This window comes from Eptatretus burgeri, chromosome 2, assembly GCF_056783735.1.
Source record: "Eptatretus burgeri isolate ZD-2024b chromosome 2, Ebu_testis_v1, whole genome shotgun sequence".
In the NCBI taxonomy this organism is placed as follows: Eukaryota; Metazoa; Chordata; class Myxini; order Myxiniformes; family Myxinidae; genus Eptatretus; species Eptatretus burgeri.
In genome coordinates this window covers 134,467,439-134,489,460 of record NC_140962.1, presented here as the reverse complement: position 1 = coordinate 134,489,460, position 22,022 = coordinate 134,467,439, and the positions used below count along the sequence as shown (strand labels likewise).

Genomic DNA, 22,022 nt, shown 5'->3' with positions numbered 1-22,022 from the left:
TCTTCACCAAAATCAAATCAATTAATCATGGTCACACACCCAACCTGTCTACCAAGTTTCATCCGCCCGCAACTTTTTGAAATATCGTGCGATATATTGGTTTCGCCCTATCTCTCATTGGTGAATAATCACTTTTAAAATTATCAGATCCAGATCCGGATCCAGATCCGGATCTTCACCGAAATTGAATCATATCTTCCTTGTCAAACACCCAACATGTCCACCAAGTTTCATCCGAATCCGTCCAAACTTTTTGAGATATCCTGTACACAGTCAAACAGACAGAAAGGGGTGAAAACATAACCTCCTTCACCTTCGGTGGCAGAGGTAACAACATTAACCTTTGTAAATCATAATCAGTCATGAGATACGGGATAAAAAATAATCCTGTAGCTCCCTTGATAAGCATTGGTGGTGGCGAGGGGGAAGATTCAAATTACCCTGAACCCACACAAATCGTTTTGTCCTGTAAACTGTGTCCTGTAAACTTCACTATAAATATGCATGTGTGAGGGTTCAGGGTAATTTGAATCTTCCCCCTCGCCACCACCAATGCTTATCAAGGCTGGTTTTGAAAGTCTGGCTAGAGGAGGCTCTAAAGCACACCCGGTTCATGCAAAATAACCAATTGCTTTGGAAACAGCCACTAGGACAAAGGAAAACGTGATTGCTCGTACGCTGCTGAGATTAAAAGATAAAACCTCCACCGTCCATCATCATCATCATAAGGTTCGGGATGAAACTTTGCCACCACAGTGCCCATAACCAAGTATTCAGGCATGCACACATGCCCGCAGAGAGTCCCTTTACAGATCCAAATCTGCCCATATGTACCACGTCTGTGTGTACCGTCTACATACCTCCACTTTGTAGCAACTGCCGACTGTACCGCTCTCGACTGCAGTAGTGTCGGGTGATCGGCAAGTGGTTCAAGCACTCAAGCTTGCACTCCAATGAAATGGTTGATAAGGAACGGCCGGCTTGGCAAGTGATAGATAGCAAGCCAATTGGTAATGGCACATACAAGCAAAAAACTACATATTGCCGATTTCTTAACATTTTCAGATTTCACTCCAAATTTTGAGTTATTTAGTCCACATGATCCGATCCTCCAAATTCAAGTTATATTTCGATTATATATTTTAATTAGTCCGTAAGTGTAGATCGTGGATAATCATATCATATATTAAATGCATGGAATCTCTCCAAGCTCCTAATTTGAAAACTATAACACTTACAAAAGTAATGTATACAGTGATTCGTAGGTATGAATATCAGGCATTCGATAATATCAGTGAGGAAAGTGGGGGAAAAAAAACAACATTTTGAGCACTTTATCGTTGATAAACTGTTGTGGCTGCACCAACTCAAGGGATTGTTGAGTAGGCTGAACAAAATGATGAATTAAGACCCCAGCAAGGGAGAGTGAGGTGACCTAGGATGCGCCTTGACAAAGGACATAATTAAATAAGGCAGTTAATTATCTTCAAAGGGGGTGTTTTAATCAACCTAAACACCCAGTTTTCATTTATGTATCACCTTGGAGTTGTCTTAGTATGCATGCAAAGTTTTAGGCTACTCGGTTTCATTTTTTTTAAAGTTATGGAGACACACACACACACCTTATTAATATAGATGGAGGCATGTTTTTGCCTCATGTACATAATCCGGGTTATATTTTATTTTCGGGAGCGATCTGGCTAATACACTGCCAAAATAAAAGGGATGAGCAGCTTTCTAGCTATCTGTATACTAACAAGCCGGTAGGCGGACAGGGGTAGTCGCCTATCCAATAGAACCTGACGCGATGAGCCCGTTCTATGGGGAATGACCTGAGGATTAAGCACAAGAAAATTCATGATTCTAGCTTCAAGGGTTAATGCTGCAGATTGTTTTTTTCGTTAAAATACCCCCACATTTAGAGGTTTTTTGGCCGTTACTAGGCAACGGAGGGGTCCATAGCAACGGTTCTTTCTCACACATAACTAGGACATACCATGAACCTACCATACCAGTTTCATGTATATCTGACTCATAGTCTCTGAGATATAACGAACTTCGTTTTTTTATTGTTTTCGACCAGGGTTCATTCAAAGTCTATCTTCTCCGACAATTTTCATAGGATCCGGCTGGAATTTTTTGACAATATGGCTGAAGGTATACTGCCCACAGTCGCTCGTGGCCCGATTTTTGATTTTCAAAAAAATAATTTTTTATGATTTTTCAAAAATTTCAAAGTCCCATTGCTCAGAAACGGTGGTGTCCATAGCAACGGTTCTCATTTGCACACAACTAGGTCATGGTATAAACCTAACAACCAAGTTTCATGGAAATTGCCATTGCCTTAACGGAGCACTGGACCGAACAGAGGGACAGACAGACAGACAGACAGACAAACATATCGACGGAAAAACTGATAATAAGGGCAGAACAAATTTCCAAATTAAATTTTTTTTCTTTTTTTCGACTGGATCGACTACCCAATAAAAGCAGTGTGTGTGTGTGTGTGTGTGTGTGTGTGTGTGTGTGTGTGTGTGTGTGTGTGTGTGTGTGTGTGTGTGTGTGTGTGTGTGTGTGTGTGTGTGTGTGTGTGTGTATGTGTGTGTATGTGTGTGTATGTGTGTGTATGTGTGTGTGTGTCTTCCATAACTCCAAAAACTATAAACCGAGCAGGCTGAAACTTTGCATGCATACTAAGAAAACTCCAAGGAAGTGCAAGAGTGAAAATTGGATGTTTGGGTTAATTAGAACACCCCTTTTGAAGATAATTAATGGCCTTATTTAATCATATCCTTCATCAGGCGATCCTCGGCCACCTCGCTGTCTGGAGTCTTAAGGCGTTTCCTGGGTAACCTCGCTGGGGTCTGAAGCCGCCATTTTTTTGGCCTGCTCAACCATACCTTGACTTGGAACAGGCCGCAGCAATTTCTTCATGATAAAGTTGTTGTTTTCACTTTCCACACTCATATTATCGAATGCCTGTTCATCATAGCTACAAATCGCTGGGTACATTGCAATGCATATAAACGCCGGAGACGTCAACATTCGTGGCTTGACATTTTGGCGTCTCTGGGAGGTGTATGTCTAATGTGTTGCTAATCGCGTGCCAATCTAGCCGTTTCTCAACAACCGTTTTGTTGGGGTGCTTGCTTCTTGAGTGCTTAAGCCACTTGTCGAGCGTTCTCCAAGCTGCTTGGTTGTTCGTTTTGATAAAAGAATCCATGCTCTCAAGTGAACATGGATTAGACAGAAGTATGTTTCCGCTGAAACATCTTCATCATTCCGTGTCTCATCTGCTGAAAATGTGCAATTTATTTTTACGGGACATCGCTTTGTTTAACCTTTAGTGCGATTTCCTGATATAATTCACCCCTTACTTCGACATCGATACATATTTAAAAAACAAAAACAAAAACAAAAGGTCAATCCGACCACATGTTTGCCATGATCTGGTTGTGAAGGCACAGGTTCTGGGCCTTGATATATTTCCCACTTGAAATTCCTCTTTCAAAGAACTGTGTTTAAAGGTAAATCTTTGTGTTTGTCGTTTTATGCACGTTTACGTATTGTTGCGGGCCGGGGTTTGGGTGAGAAGACCACAAGGTGGGGGTCTCGGCTCCCACCAGACTCCCCGGAATTGTAGGCCGTCGCACACGGATAATTCTGTGACGCGGCGGGTCGCTTAACCGACTGTGGACGCCAATAACTCAACCGCGTGACCGGGGGTCTTCCCGTCTATGGGTTAATCGGGTTACCTAATTAATCACGCGATTTAATTACCGGGGAACACATCCTCGGTACGCCTTGTCCGAACCGGATCACTCTCCCGGATCGGATGCAGCTAAGCGACACTGCCAAGGACGTATCGGCTAAAAGGAACGGATCATTGGGAACAAAGTCCTGGCTAAACTGGGATTCTGACCATGCTGGATAAAAAGGAAGAAAAGACAAAACGAGCAGGGAACATTTCTAATAATAATTTACTAACAATGGGCGAGTAATGGTATGTGGCACGATCAGGATTTATTGGGGCGTGTTGTGCAGAGACAGGGGAGAGAGAGGTGTGGTGCAGAAAATAAATAGGCAACTTACACAAGCGGACACAGAGCAGACTTAAAAAATATAGAATGACCATTTTACAGCCATTTTTCCCTGCTGTGCAGGAGTTGGGCTTTTACTTGAGGCAATGTTTTATGGCCGGATGCCCTTCCTGACGCCAACCCTGGTCGCCTCTTACGACACACCTATTCTTACCGGGGCATACACCGGGACCAGTACACTGGTACTCATTTCACCGACCTCGGAAGGATGACAGGCTGAGTCAACCCCCTGGTGTTAATTCAGCAGCCAACGGGGCTTGAACTCAGGACCCTAGGATCCCAAGCCACCACTCTAACCACTAAGCCAACACCAGGCTTACAGAGCAGACTTAACGCAAAAATAATAACAATAACGATTTTCTGCAGTCTTACTGAAGCAGACAGGCACCGACACACACACACACACACACACACACACACACACACACACACACACACACACACACACACACACACACACACACACACACACACACATACACATACACACACACACACACACGGAGTATTGCAACAAGAAGGGAGAGGAGTTGAGGCTGCGATCTCTGTACCTTTGTGCTTGATAAGATGACGCACCACCAATACGTTTCTGGTGGGGGGGGGGGGGTGGATGCTAGGTGATGCGGTACCCGACAGTCGTCTCTGGCTTCAGCAGAATGTGTGGAGACCGTGTTCGTGAAGGAGGGGCTGGAGTGGAGAAAGGGCGGAATCCAGAGTGCCTGGATGGAGTGGTAGGCGGGACCAGGTAGGTGGGCGGAGACGAGGAGGCGGAGTCCAGGCAGCAGGAGGTGGGTCGTGGCGGTGTCGATGAGGGCGAGAGAAGCGGAGTCCAGGCAGCAGGAGGCGGGTCGTGGCGATGTCGACGAGGGCGAGGCCAGAGTGAGAGAGAGGTGGAGAAAGAGGAGGCGGAGTCCAGGCAGCAGGAAGCGGGTTGTGGCGGTGTTGATTACTTTACAAACTGTTGTGTGTACAGCTGTTCTGACATGTTTATTTGGCGTTTGGTCATTAAGCCTCACAGATCATTCTCTTTGCTAACCCCACCTCCACCCCTGATGTGTCTAACCCCAACCCTCTCCTCCCACACCTCTGTCTCTCTCTCACACTCCTTCCTCCCACACAGTGAACAGCAACGTTTGGTGAGGTGTCGCTCTCACTACACATATCTACGGAGGGTATCCGTGCACTCTACACGTCCCTTCCAGGACTCTACCAAACCAGCTTCATTTTATGGTCCTATTACACATTTGAGATGTTAACAAACAAAAATTTCCCAGCACTCTGGCGATATTCAAGATGGCGTCCAAAATGGCTGCCAAAATGGGTAAAATCATAGAATACGGTATATAACATCTCAAAAATGTGGCAAATTGGAAAAATAATCATTGCAATTTGGTTCCTGATCATTAATTACTAGTTTCTGATAATTGGGCTTTGTTGCCATTTTTAAAAATCGAAGATGGCGTCCAAAATGGCCGCCAAAATATGCAAAATCATGGAAAATTATATATAACAGCCAAAAACACATACTCCACACATACTGAACAGTGACAAAATTATAAATTATTTATTGGAATAATGTGTTTCTCATCATTAGTAACTAATACCTGGTGATTGAATTTTGTTACAATGCTTAAATTCCAAGATGGCCACCACTATAGGCAAAAATCATATAAAATTGTATTTAACATCCTGAAACTAAGAATAATATACAGTAAATTAATATTTGGATTAATTGTAATATATGTTCCTGATTATTAGAAACTAATAAGCCTATATGGTAATTTATGTTTTGTTGCCATTCATAAAATCCAAGATGGAGTTAAAAATGGTTTTTAAAATGGTAAAATCATCGTAAATATCAAATGTCAGCTTCAAATAATCATTAATGTAATAATAATAATAATAATAATAATAATAATAATAATAATAATAATAATAGAGGGAAAGAACCATGGAATATTCGTCTTGTAATTCTTATCAAGGATGTTTATTATTGTTATCGTACTTGGAATTGAAGATGGCGGACAATTTGAAAGGCAGAAAACACACACCCACACACACACACCCTGATGCACTTTGAATATTTACATACACTCAAGTATTATGTGTACTAATCTTTTTATGTGTATTTTTTTCTCTTTCCAGTTTAGATTAGTTAACTTAGCAAGACCGTAGCTCGTCAAGATCATGATCACAAGTCAAGATGTCAGACAAGCAAGAAATAGTTTAATGTAATTGTCAAAAGAAAGTTGTTGAAATGGAAAGAAAACACAAATGGGAACATTGTGTCATTCATATGTCTGGAATAAAGCATGGATCGTTCACATATTTTTCAGACTTGCCGAATCCAAATTATACATTGGCACTTCTCAAAAATATACGGATCATCGCTTAGCTGAACCACCAGGTTCTTCATATCCAATTACAGATATCTGTCAGAGCATTCCTGATGAGATCCAGGAGAACGAGGGCTATCACCGAGGATGTTACCAAAGAATTACCCTGAACCTACAAAGGTTAACAGCTTGTGAACCATCTAACGTTCCTGGACCATCTCCCAGCCAAAAAGGAAGGGTAAAGTGCAAGAAAGCATCAGAAAAGATCATTTTTGAACCTGATTGTATTTTCTGCAATACTGAAGGCCGAATCCATGTGAAAAGGCAGGCATCGACACAAAGGAAGGCACCTCTTCATTTGAACGTGATGGATGGCAGAAAGTGCTGCAAATAGCAGAAGAGAACAATCATGAGTGGCTCTTAAGGTGAATCGGAGGATTTGATTTGTTTGCAGCAAAGGCCCAATACCACCAAAAATGCAGAAAGCAGTATACCACCAATTATCATAAACTAGTAACTAATGATCAGGAACCAAATCCCAATGATTATTTTTCCAATTTGCCACATTTTTGAGATGTTATATACCGTATTCTGTGAGTTTACCCATTTTGGACGCCATCTTGAATATCGCCAAAGTGCGGGGAAATTTTTTTGTTAACATTTCAAATGTGTAATAGGACCATAAAGGGAAGCAAAAAAAAGTTGGTTTGGTAGAGTCCTGAAGGGGGTAGGGGGGGTGCACGGATACCCTCCATAGATACTCCACTATACCACCTCCATCCTTGCTCCCCCTTCTTCATCCTTTCTGCCTCCCCTCTCACCTTACACCTGCCTCTTCCTCTCTGCCTCCCCTCCTACCTTACACCTGCCTCCTCCTCTCTTTCTCTCCCCCCACCCCCCCTCTCCCCTCACCCCCCCCTCTCCCCTTTATTGTCCCCATTAATGAATCGACAGGTGGTATTTGCTAGTATATAATAAATGAAGGTTTTTGTACATAATTTGTCTGACTTGTCAAGGCTGAATAGTGTGAGTGTATCGTTTAGTGATAATTCTGGTGGTCGCACCAATTACAAGTCATCATGTAATAAAATATGTCGATTCTCAGCATGAAAACCATAGCCATTGTAAATCATCATGATCATTTGAGGTGTTTGCTTGTTTGACTTCTATGCACCCCTGCACCGTTGAACCGAATTAGCTTAAAACTGCAAATTGGGCTCAGGGTGAAGGAGAAGAATAGGTAGTGAGATATGGGATATAAGTGGGAGTGGATGAAGAAATTGAGGGAAGTGAGTGATTGGGTTGAGTGGAAGTATGTGAAGTGTAAAGAAAGCAGTGGGAAAAGAAAAATTAGTGAAAGTAGGTGAAGGCTTTTCAGGAAACTGTGTGAAGGAGATGCCGAGTAGATACAGATTAAAGGGAGTGAGTTTGCATCCGTTAGCTGCAATGGACCTTCTATTCTGGTAAAACTTAAATTTGCGACATAAAGCATCATTAGCTTAATAGACAACATTTTGCAGTTGGAGGTATCAGAGCTACATTCAAAACTAGAATGGCACTCGGTAGAGTGCATATCTCCACCAAGCTGAACAGTTCATGTTTTGTACCCCACTGATGTGCCAGATCTGCATCAGGACCTTAATGAAAATCTAATCAGCTTGTTCTTGTCACCGCCCCAACGCATCCACCATGTTTTGTCATAATCCATGCATAAATTTTTGAAATATCATGCAATATGTCATTTTTGGCCCCATCTCTCAATGGTGAAGAATCACTGAGAAAATTACAGCATCTCGATGCAGATCTGGATCTTCACCAATATTGTATCAATTAGTCCTTCTCACACACCTAACCTGTACACCAAGTTTCGTCCAAATCCATCCATACCTTTTTGACGTATCCTGCTCACAGACAAACAGGAGTGAATGCACAATGTCCATCCACCTTCGGTTTGTGGAGGTTAAAAAACAACAAAAACAGACCTGGGGTAATTGAGTGCCAGCAATCAACTTTGGAGACAGTTTGCAATTAAAACACTTTAAAGCTCATTATATGAACCAAAACAAGAGAAATGTTGACAACAATACAATAAAAAATTATTGAAGTTTTTCATTTAAAATATCCATGAAATGGTTTGACATCAGTTTATTGCATTTCCTACGTTAAAGTATCAAGTGTCACACTTTACACTCGCAGACACACACCCAATACAGGCAGCAATCTATCCCCACATGCAACCAATAAGGGTACTGGAGTCATCACATAGTCCTTGTATCAAATTTTCAAAGCTTTAGTGATCACATTACCAGATGACATTTATAATCGTGTTTTGCTGCATTTGGCAAGTTTGTAAACATACGTATTCAGATATTTACAAGAGCTTCTAAATTACTTAAGTTTCAAATCATGTTCAATATCTAGATTACAACATATAGCCAAAAACTTACAATTTTGGAATGAATAATTCTTCTGTCACAAGATTCATCGTGTCATCTGAAATGATGGATCAGGATTTATTAATGCTTTGGATATAAAATACAGTATGGTACATCAGACCCACCCTGAACGTGGGTTTCCACATCGTGATTTCGCTTAATCGCAATTATGAGAAATATTGGTTGAATCGAGAGGTAATGAGAAAGGAGGAAATAAAGAACGAACCAAGAAAGAAATGAGGCAGAATGGGTTTGTGATCCCCCCCTCCCCCCCCCCCCCGAGAGTGAAAATATTTGTTTGTTCCTTTTGAATCGAGGAAGGGGAATTTGATAAAGTTGAGGAGTGTGAAAGAGACCACTTGGGATAAAGCAGGCACGTATATTGAAAGGTTTTCGCTGGTCTTCATGGAGATGTGCTTGAAATTCAAGCACAAGATGGATGCTCTCATGGCACCTGATGCGGAGGTCTATAAGGACATGCAGAATAAGGTAAAGCAGACAAAGATCACCTCCTTCTTCACACGGTCTGATGATCCTGACGACCCGAAGCTAAGGACGTCGACGTCATCTCAATAACCTCAAACACCCTCCATCATCATCATCATCATCATCATGATAAGCAAGTTCAATTTTAAGTGTTTTTAATTTTTACTAGTTTAAGCAAAAAAGTCGACAAATTTTACAGTTGGTTCCACAAACCCCATTTCCTCTAAGGAAACACTGCATGTCACGGTTTTGCCCAACACCTAACCTGTGTGTTTTTCGTGAACGGGGACAGGCTGCTGTACCTCGAAACTGTCAACATAGTCTCAAATTGTGTCCTTACCTTTTTTGTTTTGCATAAATTATCTTCAATGATGCTGGGAACCCAAGTTCAAACATATATATATATATATATATATATATATATATATATATATATATATATATATATATATATATATATATATATATATACATATATATATATATATATACATACACATATATACACATATACAGTCATGTGCCACTTAACAACGGGGTTACGTTCTGAGAAATGCGTCATTGAGCGATGTCGTCGTTGGGCGAACATCATTTTTTTTTTCGTTTTCGAACATCGTACTTTTTTTTTTTTTTTTTTTTTTTTTTGTATACCTTGGTCAAGGCTCGTATGAGAGCAAACACACAACTCACAGCAAGGAGGCATGAGACAAGAGGGGCGGGAGTGGAAGGGACAAAACAGTGGGGAACAGACACATTAGGTGAACTGTGGAAGGGAGAGGGATGGGGATGGGACGGGGAACATGGCGAAGAGAAGATGGACATTTCAGGTACTTTCAGGAAGGAAAGCAGGAGAAATGAAGGAAGTGGGCTTGGGTGGATTATCGGGGGTAGAAAAGATCGAGGATTTGGATGGGGGAAGATAAGAGGTGGTGGTGAACAGCTGTTTTGAAAGCCTGGAGGGAAGAATGGGAAAGAATAGAGTGAGGAAGTTTATTCCAAAGGCAGGAAAAAAGAGGAATGAAAGAGTGAAGATGAGCAGTGATTCGTGATTTTGGTAGTTTTACCAGAAGGGGGTTGTTGGCGGACCTTGAGCGCCCTGTGGAAATGTGGTGGGGACAAATCGCAGAGAGAGCAGGGGGGGCAAGGCTGGAGAGGAGTCGGTAGAAGACAGAAAGACCACCGACCAACCTGCGGTGATTGAGTGAGAGGCCCAAAGACTCAGCTTCATTGCGGGAGATGCCGATGATCTTAAATGCCCTGGTTTCGACAGCGTTAAGCCGAGAAAGGTGGGAGGCAGGAGCACCAGCCCAAAGGGGAGAGCAGTACTCCATCAGGCTACGGCCAAAAGCTTTGTAAGTGGTCAGGAGCTCAAGAGGGCCGAGGAAGGACTTAGCACGACGGAGGATTCCCAGTCGGCGACTGGCTTTTGAGGCGAGGTTGGAAATGTGACTTTCCCAGGAAAGGTCATAGCAGATAGTGAGACCTAGAAGCTTGAAAGAAAAGACTTCTTCCAGAGGATTGTTGAGAAAGTGGATGGGGGGGTTTTGTAAACGGTCCTTTCGAAGAGACATAGTGAGAGTGTGAGATTTGTCTGGATTGAAAGACATGTTCCACGTGTTGGACCAGTTTGTGATTTTATCCAGATCTGCAGTGAGCGAAGAAGCTGCTGCTTGCCGGTCTGAGGGATGACAGATGGTACGGCAGAGGGTGGAGTCGTCGGCAAAGAGAAATAGAGGATTTTCCAGAGAGTCCGAGAGATCATTGATGAAAACCAGAAAAAGAACAGGGCCCAGAACGCTACCTTGAGGAACTCCAGCCTGCACAGGAAGAGGGGATGAAAGAACTCCATTTAGGGCCACACGTTGACTGCGACAGGAGAGGAAGTCTGCGAGCCATGAGTGGAGATGGCCTTGAATACCATGGGAAGAGAGTTTGGTGAGTAGGGCAGGGTGCCAGACTGTGTCAAAAGCACGTGATATGTCCAGGGATACGGCTCGGATTTCCTGTCTGGCATTGAGGACCTCCATCCATTGATGGGAGAGCAGAAGCAGCATATCCAGGGTAGAGTGACCTGGTCTGAAACCAAATTGATGATTGGAAATCAAGCCATTGGAGAAGAGGAAGGATTTCATATCTGAAGCGATGATGGATTCCATCACCTTGCTGATGATTGGGAGAAGGCTGATTGGTCTGTAGTTATAGGGATCTGTTTTTGCACCTTTTTTATGCAGGGCAGTGATGTTAGCAGATTTCCAAGCAGATGGCAGATGACCTTGGGCAAATGAGAGGGTGAATAGAACAGAGAGAGGGTGAGCAAGAGCAGAAGAGCAGGCTTTGAGGACACGTGGGCTGATGCCGTCTGGACCGGTTGCAGAATCTGACTCGAGGTTTGAAAGCAAGCTCTCCACCTTGTCAGGAGAAAAGGATACAGAGTCCAGGGACAGTTGGGTGCGACTGGGTAAAGTGGGTAGAGATAGTGATGGGTTTAGGACACAAGATTTAGCTGTACTTACACAAACCAAGACGCCTTGGCTCTATGGTGTAGCCTATTGGTCCTCGGATACAAGCCTGTACAGCATGTTACTGTACTGAATACTGTTGGCAATTGTAACACACATCCAAGAGACGGAAGACACGTTTGTTTTACCTTTGTGCAGTTCATGACGGCCATCGGTGTTGTTAGCAGCAGCTTACAATCTCCTCTCGCATCGATTATAGAAAGGTGAATAATTTGCGTTTGAATTTTATAAATATGTAATCATTGCATCGATGTTATCATTTACAAATGAAGAAACGAGCACCTGTCAAATGTGATATATATTTTTGGAACAGTGCGATTGTTTTAACAACATAAAAAGCTTCACTAAAAACAAATGTGTTTTAATGTTGACCAAGAACAACGATTTATTCGCGGAATTCTTCAATTCAAAGGTAATATACTTGCGAGAAGGTAAACGTGCAAACATTGGTTCAGTTTGAAAGCCGATTTCCTTTAATCCCGATTTAGCACGATCCTGTTTTTTTTGCGATGACATTTTATGGACCTCAACGATCGCATTATAACAGGGCCACACTGTCGTTTATTATCATTATGAGGTATTATGTACTGTACAGTGTACATAATTGTACGTGCTATTTTTATACGAGGCAACATGACTCGGCGATAGGAATTTTTCAGTTACATTTTTTTTTTTTTCAGAGCTGGCAGATCCGTCGTTGCCCGGAACGTCGTTAAGCAGCGCATGACTGTATATATATATATATATATATATATATATATATATATATATATATATATATATATATACATATATACATATATATATATATATATATACATATATATATATATATATATATATATATATATATATATACATATATATATACATATATACATATACATACATATATATATATATACATATATATATACATATATACATATATATATATATATACATATATATATACATATATACATATATATATATATATACATATATATATACATATATATATACATATATATATACATATATACATATATACATATATATATATATATACATATATATATACATATATATATACACATATATATATATATACATATATATACATACATATATATATACATATATATACATACATATACATACATATATATATATATATATATATATATATATATATATATACATATATACATATATATATATACAGTTAAGCCCAAAATTATTCATACCCTAACTCAGATCAGTTCAAAGTCACATTCAGTAATCAATGGAAAAGCCTCTGTTTGTGATTACAGCCTCCAAACGGTTTTTATACTTGCTCACAAGGTTTTTGCATGTCTCTACAGGGATTTTGGCCATCTCCCTTCGCGAACATCTCCAGGTCTTTGAGGTTGGAAGGCTTCCTTGCCATCACTCCGGTCTTGAGCTCCCTCCACAGATTCTCGATTGGGTTGAGGTCCAGACTTTGGCTTGGCCACTCCAAGACGTCTCCATCATTATCCCGGGACCATTTATTGACTGACTTGGCGGTGTGTTCCGGATCGTTGTCCTGCTGATACGTCCAACGCTCTCCGAAGTGAAGTTTTTCTGCGGACTGTTTGATGTTTTCCTCAAGGATCTTGATGTACTGCTCCTTTTTCATGATGCCATCCACTTTGACGAGATTGCCGGGCCCACTGGCTGAGAAACATCCCCAAAGCATTATGCTCCTGCCTCCATGCTTGACGGCTGGGACTGTGTTCTTAGGGTTGTATGCTTCACCTTTCTTTCGCCAAACGAAAGCAACATCTCTGTGCCCAAAAAACTCCATTTTTGTCTCATCCAACCACAGAACTGAGGAACAAAAGCTTGGATCTTTGTCCAGGTGAGCTCTTGCAAAGACTAGACGAGCCTTTCTGTGCCTGGGATGGAGGAGTGGAGTCTTTCTTGGTCGGCATCCATGGAGACCCCCCTTGTGCAATGTCTACTGGAGTGCCTGCCTTGATATCTTGGTCCCAGACTCGCCAAGGTTGTTCAGGAGAGCCTCAATAGTGATCCGTGGATTGTTGTTGGCCTCTCGCCATACTTTTCTCGCCAGACGAGGCGACACCTTTGGCTTCCGACCACGCCCTTCAATGTTTTTTACAGTGTGGAACTCCTTGTACTTCCAAATTATGCTTTGTATGGTGGCAACTGGCACTCAGAACTGCTTCAAAATAGCTTTGTAGCCTTTCCCCTCCTTGTGAGCATTCACAATGCACAACCGAAAGTCTTCACTGACTTCTTTCTTCTTTGCCATGATGACAATGACCTGAGAATGATTGTATCAGCTCCCCTTAATTTATAGTCTAAAAGCAGAGTGTTGTTCTACAACACTCCTCACTACATTCAATAGACCACATTTGTAATGCATTCAGATTGTATGTGCACACATCTTGGAATAATTGCATAACATTATAAAGAATCTTCAGACTATCAAAAGCATGTGCATTATCACAAACATTGGCCTCAATTCTGTTACTTGGTATGGGGTATGAATAATTTTGGACAGGCATAAAAACAGAAATCTTAACATTTCTATTGTTATGCTAATAATGTTGAGCCAAACTATATGTGGATTTGTACATACCAACTCAACGTCCTTGGGTGAAGTGAAAGTTCCACCACTCCAGCTTGTAGGTATGAGATAAATGCAAAACTCTCAGATTTTTCATAGGGTATGAATAATTTTGGGCTTAAATATATATATATATATATATATATATATATATATATATATATATATATATATATATATATATATATATATATATATATATATATATATATATATATAGTGTATTTGTTCATTTTCTCTTCATACCCCAAAATCTATCTATAATTCCAGCAATCTCTGTGTGTGTGTTTGTCTGTCTGTCTGTTTGTCTGCGACCGCCGTTTCTCGACGACCGCCGATCCAATCTGAATGAAACTTGCCAGTAATTTTGCCGGGGCCCCACAGATGTGTCTTTTCGAGGTTTGATGTCAATCAGACGAGCGGTTCCCAAGTTACAGCCATTTATCTGTCAACCAATGACAAGACACGGTGCTATGACATCACAATTAATGTTTATTTATTTATTTATTGCACGATTGACGGTCCAATCTGATTGAAACTTCCCAGGAATATTGCTGGGGACCCGTGGATGTGCCTTTTCAAGGTTTGATATTGATCGGATAAGCAGTTCCCAAGTTACGGCCATTTATCTGTTGACCAATGACAAGACACGGTGCTATGACATCACAGTTAATGTTTATTTTTTTTTTTTGCACGATTGACAGTCCGATCTGATTGAAACTTGCCAGGAATATTGCTGGGGACCTGCAGATGTGCCTTTTCGAGGTTTGATATTAATTGGACGAGCGGTTCCCAAGTTGCGGCCATTTATCTGTCAACCAATATCTGCGAGAGAGGGGGACGGGAGAGGGGGGATGACAGTGGGGCGAGAGAGGAGGGGGGAGAGAGGAAGGGCGAGACTAGGGGGGAGAGAGGGTGGCAAGAGAGGAGGCAGAGAGAGGGGGGGAGGGGGGATGAGAGTGGGGGAGCGAGAGGGGGCTGCACATACTGGCACTCACTAGTTCCTATTAATGTACCTAAATTGTTCGTTTGAAAAGCAACAAAGTGCATGCTCTCGTCCTTATTAATGAGTGATTCATTCCTGTTGTGCACATGTTTTTTGGCAAAAGCACACACTGATCTCTATTACTGACTTCATCCTGCACGTGAGTTATGCACAAGCTCCTCACTTAACATTAGATCAATATAAAAATTAAATAATAAATTACCTCGGTCTGATGTTTCAGCATTTGTGATTAGATATGGGGGTGGGGAGATGCGGCGCTTGCGATTGGGTACATGAAGACAAACGTTGATCAACAAAGCGTGTGTGTGCGTGTGTGTGTGTGTGTGTGTGTGTGTGTGTGTGTGTGTGTGTGTGTGTGTGTGTGTGTGTGTGTCCACCCCTCCTCAATCACACTTAACAAAACCTGTAATGCTTTAAAGGAAGAAAACTAATGTCCTGAGCCCAGTGAGCCATGACAGTAACTCTATAGCATTGTGCCTGAGCCTTTACAGGAAGAAAACTGATGTCCTGGTTAAGTTAGTTTGGTTTTGCTTGTTCGTTCGCCCAACTTCGTCTCACTTTACTGTTCGAGATGGCTCCATAAGCTATCCCAGATGAATCGAACACGTGAGCAAGACAATACCACGTGAGCACAATATCTCAAAAAGTTATGGACGGATTTGGATGAAACTTGTTGGACGACTTGGTTAGGTGAGAAGCACAATGTGATTAGAATCGAGTTCAGGTCCGAATCCAGATCCAGCCCATCATCGGAATGCAAAGCCTAAACAGTTTATGTTGGCGGAGGTTTGTGCTTCACTGAGTGACGTTCTAGTTACAACTTATCGGTGACCAAATTGAAAAATAAACTAGTAATCTCAGCCAATCATGCTGCTTCAGGTGTGTGTGTGTGTGTGTGTGTGTGTGTGTGTGTGTGTGTGTGTGTGTGTGTGTGTGTGTGTGTGTGTGTGTGTGTGTGTGTCTTTATATATATATATATATATATATATATATATATATATATATATACAGTATATAATATATATTGTATCAAACTGAGAATCTACATTAATTAAATGTAAAAATAAACTTTAGTTTCACTTATTGACAATACTTGTAGTTTGTCCCTTTAAACGCACGAAATAAATAACGTCGAATGTTTTTGTACTGACGAGCATTACCCAGCAGGCGGCCTGTCCGTAGAAAACAGCTCCATGGCCACGTCCGCCAACAATACGGCTTTCATCCCGCGGCGAGACAAACACGCATCGCAGTACTTGCATCGAAGTTCCAGGACCAGCTTATTGCTGAACTTTGATCTCGACATGTACGCCGTCGTGTGTAAAGAAGGAGCTCCAAACACTTTTGGTGTATAAACACAAAACACGTCAACGGCAAAATAAAATAATAAAAAACACACACATAATGAGGAAACATCCCGAAGATTTCTTTTCCGCATCGATTGGTCGATCGACTACTGGCCCCGCCTCGTCCCGCCCATCTCGCGTCCTCATTGGGCGAAGCGTCAAGAACGTCTTCACCTATTGGCTGTTGCGCACCGGAAGTTAACCATAATGGCTCTCGTTCATTGGTCGCTTTGATTTACTGCCTATTACCGATTGGCGAAACGCCAGATACAAAGACAATCTTTGTTGGACGGAATTTTTCTTCTTCACGCGATTCTGAAACTGCGCGTCAAAACAATTATCCTGTCAAAATTAACGGCATCGTTTCTCAGGAAATTAACAACACGATATCGATGGGGAAAAAAAAAATTTCTGTGAGGAATTAGCAGTTGTTTCGCCAGCTCGTTTAAAAGGCGCCGCCATCTTGTTTCCGCCGGCACAGCATTCTGGGAAGGCGAGGCCCAAAATGGCGGCTCCCATGCTGCGCTGGAAGCGCTTGAGCGGTTCGACTGGCCCAGTTCCCCGGCCGCGCCATGGACACCGCGCCGTCGCCATCAAAGAGCTCATGGTCGTCTTCGGTGGTGGCAATGAGGGCATCGTGGACGAGCTGCACGTATACAACACCGGTGGGTTATGCGTCTGTGCGGCGTCAAGATGGCGCGCGTGTTGTTAATGGCTTTGGCGCCAACACCTTTGAACCGGGCACTTTCGAGGAGATCTCTCGGGGTTTCGGCGTCCTCCACTAGGATCTCGATCTGAATTTTTCTGAAGCGTAGGAGGCCTTCGTGGAAAGCACCGCGCCTTGTTTCAGCTGGCCGGAACAACCGTCGCTATCTCCTATGCCTTGTTCCTCCGCCTCCCTCCCCGCCGGTGTCTTTCCGCGGCCGCTCCTTGCGCTCCTTGGTTTCACAGAAACCGTCGTGCCGAGTTTCCTTTCACGCTTTTTCATCCCTGTTTAATTCAAATTTCGATGGATCGTTTTGTTGTTGTTTGTTTCTTGCGACTTCCCAATGTCGATCCCGCCCTTTCTTCCGCCACTTCTCTCATTCTACTACTTCTTCTTCTTCTTCTTCTAATTCTTGCTCCACTTGTTATTATTCTTGATCCTCCTCTTCTTCTTCTTCTTCTTATTCTTGCTCCACTTACTATTATTATTTTTGCTCCTCTTATTGTTATTCTTGCTCCACTTATTGTTATTCTTGCTCCACTTATTATTATTCTTGCTCCACTTCTTATTATTATTCTAGCTCCACTTCTTCTTCTTCTTCTTGCTCCTCTTCTTATTATTATTTTTGCTCCACTTATTGTTATTCTTGCTCCACTTCTTCTTCTTATCATCTATATATTAATACTGAAGGACCAATTTTGTGCTCCTCCTAGCGGTCGCGTCACGTTTTTCTCAGTACTGTGACCTGGACTGAAAGAAACTTCGTACCTGTAAGAGTGCATCGCACATAGTGGCAATAGTCAACTTTCAAAGCTGAAGCAGAATAAACACTTTTCGTTGAGACGGGGGCGAGGAGTGAAGATGCGGGGGCGGGGGATGAAGAGACGGGGGCGGGGGATGAAGAGACGGGGGCGGGGGATGAAGAGACGGGGGCAGGGAGTGAAGAGACGGGGCAGGGAGTGAAGAGGCGGGGGAAAGGAGTGAAGAGGCGGGGGAAAGGAGTGAAGAGGCGGGGGAAAGGAGTGAAGAGGCGGGGGCAAGGAGTGAAGAGGCGGGGGCAAGGAGTGAAGAGACGGGGCGGGGGATGAAGAGACGGGGGCAGGGAGTGAAGAGGCGGGGGCAGGGAGTGAAGAGGCGGGGGAAAGGAGTGAAGAGGCGGGGGGCAAGGAGTGAAGAGGCGGGGGCAAGGAGTGAAGAGGCGGGGGGCAAGGAGTGAAGAGGCGGGGGCAAGGAGTGAAGAGGCGGGGGGCAAGGAGTGAAGAGGCGGGGGACAAGGAGTGAAGAGGCGGGGAGCAAGGAGTGAAGGGGCGGGGATGAAGAGGTGGGGGGCAAGGAGTGAAGGGGCAGGAGATGAAGAGGCGGGGGGCAAGGAGTGAAGAGACGGTGTGGGGGATGAAGAGACGGGGGCAGTGAGTGAAGAGGCGGGGGACAAGGAGTGAAGGGGCGGGGGATGAAGAGGCGGGGGCAAGGAGTGAAGGGCGGGGGATGAAGAGGCGGGGGGCAAGGAGTGAAGAGACGGGGTGGGGGATGAAGAGACAGGGGGCAGGGAGTGAAGAGGCGGGGGGCAGGGAGTGATGAGGTGGGGGCAAGGAGTGAAGAGACGGGGGGCAAGGAGTGAAGAGGCGGGGGGCAAGGAGTGAAGAGGCGGGGGGCAAGGAGTGAAGAGACGGGGGCGGGCCATGAAGAGACGGGGACAGGGAGTGAAGAGGCGGGGGCAAGGAGTGAAGAGACGGGGGCGGGCCATGAAGAGACGGGGCGGGGGTGAAGAGGCGGGGGGCAAGGAGTGAAGAGGTGGGGGGCAAGGAGTGAAGAGGTGGAGGGCAAGGAGTGAAGAGACAGGGGCAATGTAAGCAAATTTTTGGGCGGGGGTAAGCAAATTGAAAGCAGGAGACGGGGGGAATGGGGCGGGGGATGAGTGGGCGGGGGCTGGGTGAATTAGGCGGGGTTGAGTGTGAGGGGGTGGACAGGGGAGCGGGGGCCTGGGGGTAAGTGAGGCGGGGAATCGAGAGACGGAACTGGGGAGTGAAGGGGCGGGAGCGGGGCCGGGGTAATTAAATTTTTGGGCGGGGGTAAGCAAATTCATTGTGGGGGGGAATGGGGTAGGGGCGGGGGATGAGTAGGCGGGAGCAAGCACTCCCTGTCCAGTCCATGTTCCTCGAGTGTGGGTGAGCTGGTGAGGGTGGTTGAATGAACGGAATCCGTCTGTGACGGGGTTTCGGCGAGTTATTATTATTCTTTCTCCACTTCTTATTATTATTCTTGCTCCACTTCTTATTATTATTCTTGCTCCACTTTTTCTTCTTCTTCTTCATCTCATGCCGTTTACTTCGTTTTTCTCTTCATTCGCAATATCTACCCATTTTATTTATTGTCCATATTATCTGTGCGATTACCAATTTCGATCTTTTTTGACATTTTTTTTTTAAGTTTTTTTTTTTTCACCACTTGTTCACATTCTAAGCGAAACAGACATTCTTCTGAGGTGTGTTCCATGACCGAGCAGCTTGCTATCGCTTGCCAAGCCAGCCATCCCTTATCAAATGTTTCGATTGAGTGCTTAAAGCCACTTGAGCACTCCACGAGGTGATTGGTCATGGAACACATCTCGGTCGTCCACAGCTTCACGGAATTATCAAGATGGACCAATCCAGGCCAGGGTATTATTGAAGACGAGGGAAATGACCGCCATTTGTATTTGTAACCCATCTATTTGTATTTGAAACATAGATGGATGTTGTACTTTCAAACAGCCTGAAATATTTTCTGCTCGATGAAAACTTAACAGTTGTTGCTGCAGTTTTATAACATTTAGGGAGTAGTAGTAGTAGTAATTGTAGTATTAAACTTCGTCGTCTCCTCCATGATTGCGGGTAACATCATTTGCTGGGGGGGGGGACACAGATGTGCTGCCGATGCAGTGCCCCCTGTAGATTGGAGCAGGAATTTGGAATGTGGCCAGGGTGCCGGTTCTCATCATCTTCGCATGGAGTATCCTTGATCTAAATAAAGAAATCCTTGATCTAAATTCTAATGGCACTTGAGTGATGCTGCTTTTGTCAACTCGGATGCACTCTTGGTTTCCCATTTCCTTGTGACACAGAGACTACTAGCTGATACCTTGCCTGCAAAGCAGGAAGACTATTTGTAGTCGAATCTGGTTATTAAATCCAGAGGCAAGCATGTTACCATAATAAGCGACACTCGTTCCTGTAGGATGGTAAGAATAATGTAACTTGGTCACAATACTCGAGTTACCTGACATCAAATACAAGAGTACACGAATAAACGTGGTTGGAGGAAACAGAATGTTGCACATTTCACATGCTTTGTGACATGAACTTCAGACAGATGATTCAACAAAATAGTTTCCTCGAGGATTAGTTGTGGTGCCAATGTCTGCCCAGCACATCATGCAGTGCAGATCAAGATATGATCCGATCCGATCAGTAAAAGCCGACCACAGGGGACAGCAATTTAAAATGTGGCGTCTCGTTTAATGCATTTTGGCCAATAATTCTCACCATTTATGTATTCTGATTTTTAAGCATCTTATTTCCAATCAATCCATACAAGTAAAATGAGGGATTTTAAAAGAATTAGTATACCCGCTCCCATTGGGAGCAGCAGGAAGGGTCATGTTGTTGTTATCTCTGTGGCATATAGATTACAGTAGATCTAGCCTCGAGTCTGTTCGTCTGTGGGGGATGCAATCAGCATATGATGCCTTAAGAATGTCAGGTTTCCTCCCTTTAAGTTTCGTGTTAAACAGCAGTAGCAACTTGTTTGTGGTTGCCACCACCACCGAAGGGGAAGGAGGTTATGTTTTCACCCCTCTTTTGTCTGTTTGTTTGTTTGTCTGTCTGTCTCTGTGTGCAGGATATCCCAAAAATGTTGTGGACGGATTCGGATGAAACTTGGTGCACATGGGTATGTGACAAGGAAGAATTGATTCAATTTTGGTGAAGATCCGAATCTGGAACCGATAATTTTTTTTTTTTTTTAAGTGATTCCTCACCTTTGAGAGATGTGGCGAAACTAATATAGAGCAAAATATCTCTAAAAGTTGATGGATTCAGATGAAACTTGGTGGACAGGTTGGGGGTGTGACCATGATGAATTGTTTTGATTTTGGTGAAGATCCCAATCTGGATCTGGATACGAGAATTATTTAATCTATAAAGTGATTCTTCACCATTGAGAGATGGGGCCAAAAATGATGTAGTACTGTATAGCATGATATTTCAAAAATGTATTGGGCTCCGATATGTTCTCGTGGATCAGGCATCACATGGCGGAGGTATTCGCTCCACCGAGTGCCTTACTCGTCACCTCAGCCACCGAAGGTGCAGGAGGTTATGTTTGTGTGCAGGATGCCTCAAAAAGTTGTGGACGGATTTGAATGAAATTTTGTGGACAGGTTGGGTGTGCGACAAGGGCGAACTGATTATAGGCCACCAGCCGTAAGCTGTATCGTGCAATTTCGTTCCACTCA

General features: G+C 43.3%; 2 protein-coding genes across 25 annotated transcripts in view; one reads left to right on the top strand and one right to left on the bottom strand.

Annotated features, from left to right (window-relative positions):
- Positions 1 to 16,986, bottom strand: part of LOC147033203 (protein FAM72A-like) — a 33,360-nt gene extending 16,374 nt beyond the window's left edge. For 8 of the 21 annotated variants that reach the window (XR_015055484.1, XR_015055485.1, XR_015055483.1 and 5 more), the window contains exons 1-3: positions 16,639 to 16,873; positions 8,324 to 8,380; positions 6,715 to 6,820 (exon numbers count right to left, since the gene is read on the bottom strand). Coding sequence is in view for 14 of the 21 variants with exons in the window: in XM_085871348.1 (XP_085727474.1) it covers positions 6,715 to 6,820; positions 8,324 to 8,380; positions 16,639 to 16,784 (309 nt within the window). In the remaining 7 variants the exon portion in view is untranslated. Of the gene's footprint in view, positions 1 to 860; positions 4,570 to 6,714; positions 7,335 to 8,323; positions 8,381 to 8,883; positions 8,930 to 16,638 lie in introns of those variants that run through there. The other 13 variants (XM_085871351.1, XM_085871353.1, XM_085871349.1 and 10 more) reach the window with 13 other exon arrangements.
- Positions 16,987 to 17,268: 282 nt separating this feature from the next.
- The window catches only part of HCFC1 (host cell factor C1), a 124,794-nt gene continuing 120,040 nt past the window's right edge, over positions 17,269 to 22,022 (top strand). For all 4 annotated transcript variants that reach the window (XM_085871347.1, XM_085871345.1, XM_085871346.1 and 1 more), the window contains exon 1: positions 17,269 to 17,489. In XM_085871347.1, coding sequence (XP_085727473.1) covers positions 17,330 to 17,489 — 160 coding nt within the window. In that variant the 5' untranslated portion in view covers positions 17,269 to 17,329. The remainder of the gene's footprint in view (positions 17,490 to 22,022) is intronic.